At 33.0% G+C, this 1419-nt stretch overlaps 1 protein-coding gene across 1 annotated transcript; it reads left to right on the top strand.

Annotated features, from left to right (window-relative positions):
* The first annotated feature begins 254 nt into the window (after positions 1-254).
* On the top strand, positions 255-599 carry LOC108475321 (uncharacterized). Its single transcript, XM_017777286.1, has one exon. It carries the CDS (start codon positions 255-257, stop codon positions 597-599), a length of 345 nt encoding a protein of 114 aa, XP_017632775.1.
* Positions 600-1419: the final 820 nt, after the last annotated feature.

The following is a 1419-nucleotide window of genomic DNA, read 5'->3' as shown; positions in this document are numbered from 1 at the left end:
GTCCTAGAGAAACACGTTGTTGGAGAACATGACTTTGAACAACAATATCAATGTTGGACAACTATGTTCATTAATTCTCTAGTATTCAACGTTTAATGCAAAGGGTTTGTGATTCTCTCTTTGATTCAACTCTCTCTTCTATATATACTCACTTCAATGAGCGTGGAAGTAACACATCTAACTTCAAACTTCACCACACTTACATTCAAAGATACTAGTTCAATTTAGAAGAAAGGAAGAGAGAGGAGACAGAAATGGGCAGTGGAGCAGCTGAGATGATGTTCCGGAGCGTCTTCAAAGGAAGCATTTCAATGCAAGACTGCTTGATCGAACGGAGGCCCTACCATCGTAACTGCCAATGTGCATTGCACAACCTCAAAGGGATTTGCTCATCTACTTGCAGTTCTCGGACAACCAATATATCATTCCCTAAGAAACAGACATGGGGTGATTGTTCCTTGTCTGATTGTTCCTTGTCTTTATCGGCTCCCAAATTCTCTTCTCCATTTCCTCTTCTTCCTAATGCCTCCTTCACCAATACCATACAAAATATTGATTCAACTCCGGTTTTGTACGAAGCAGAAGCTCAGCGCAGTTAAGTATAGAAATTAAAACTGGTTAGGAAATGACAACTATTTTTCTTTTTGTCTTTTTCAATTTAGCTTCACCTCTAGATATAGAGAGGGTAAAAAGCGTATAGGTTTTTCTATCTACACTACTCCCTTGTAAATTATTACAGAATTAATTGTAAATTATTTTAAAAAATTTGTCCAACAAAATTCAGAATATAATGTAAGGTAATTGAATTACCTTCTCAACAACATGAATTAGTTAGTTGCCCTCGTCTTCCTTGTTCAATATATTATTTTTTTGAGAGATTTCTGATTCTTTCAAAAGAAATCTTTATGTATCGTGTATTTGGAGCCAATGAGCTCCTCAACAGGTTTGGTATTAAGCATGATGTATCTTTACTCGGTTTTATCTCAAATTTTATCTTCTACCACTACCAAAAATCGTACCGAAAAAGTCAGAAACCCTGTTGGAAAATGGGGTAGTCAAACGATATGCGCTAAAGGGGCTATTTTACCAATCTAATCCAAAAAAAGTTTTGATATTTACAAAGATGAACCTGTTCAAAAATTTGATATGTAGTTCAATATATTTTAAATTAATTTTTAAATTCAATAATAATGTGAGTGATGCAATAATAATTAACAAATATGATAAGTAGTTCAATATTGTTTTAAAATATAAAATATGTAATTAAATTTGGGAAATAAAAAAGATGGGAAAATAAAGAGTTTATGTTGCAATATTCCCTTTTTTTTCTTTTGTTGGGTGATTTTAGTCCTTTGTTGACCGACACCACTATACTTAAAAAAATATTTTTTTAATCAGATAAAGGGATATTAGTCATTA

Source organism: Gossypium arboreum, chromosome 6, assembly GCF_025698485.1.
Source record: "Gossypium arboreum isolate Shixiya-1 chromosome 6, ASM2569848v2, whole genome shotgun sequence".
NCBI lineage: Eukaryota > Viridiplantae > Streptophyta > Magnoliopsida > Malvales > Malvaceae > Gossypium > Gossypium arboreum.
The sequence above is the reverse complement of the archived record's forward strand: the minus strand, read 5'-3'. Positions and strand labels throughout refer to the sequence as shown.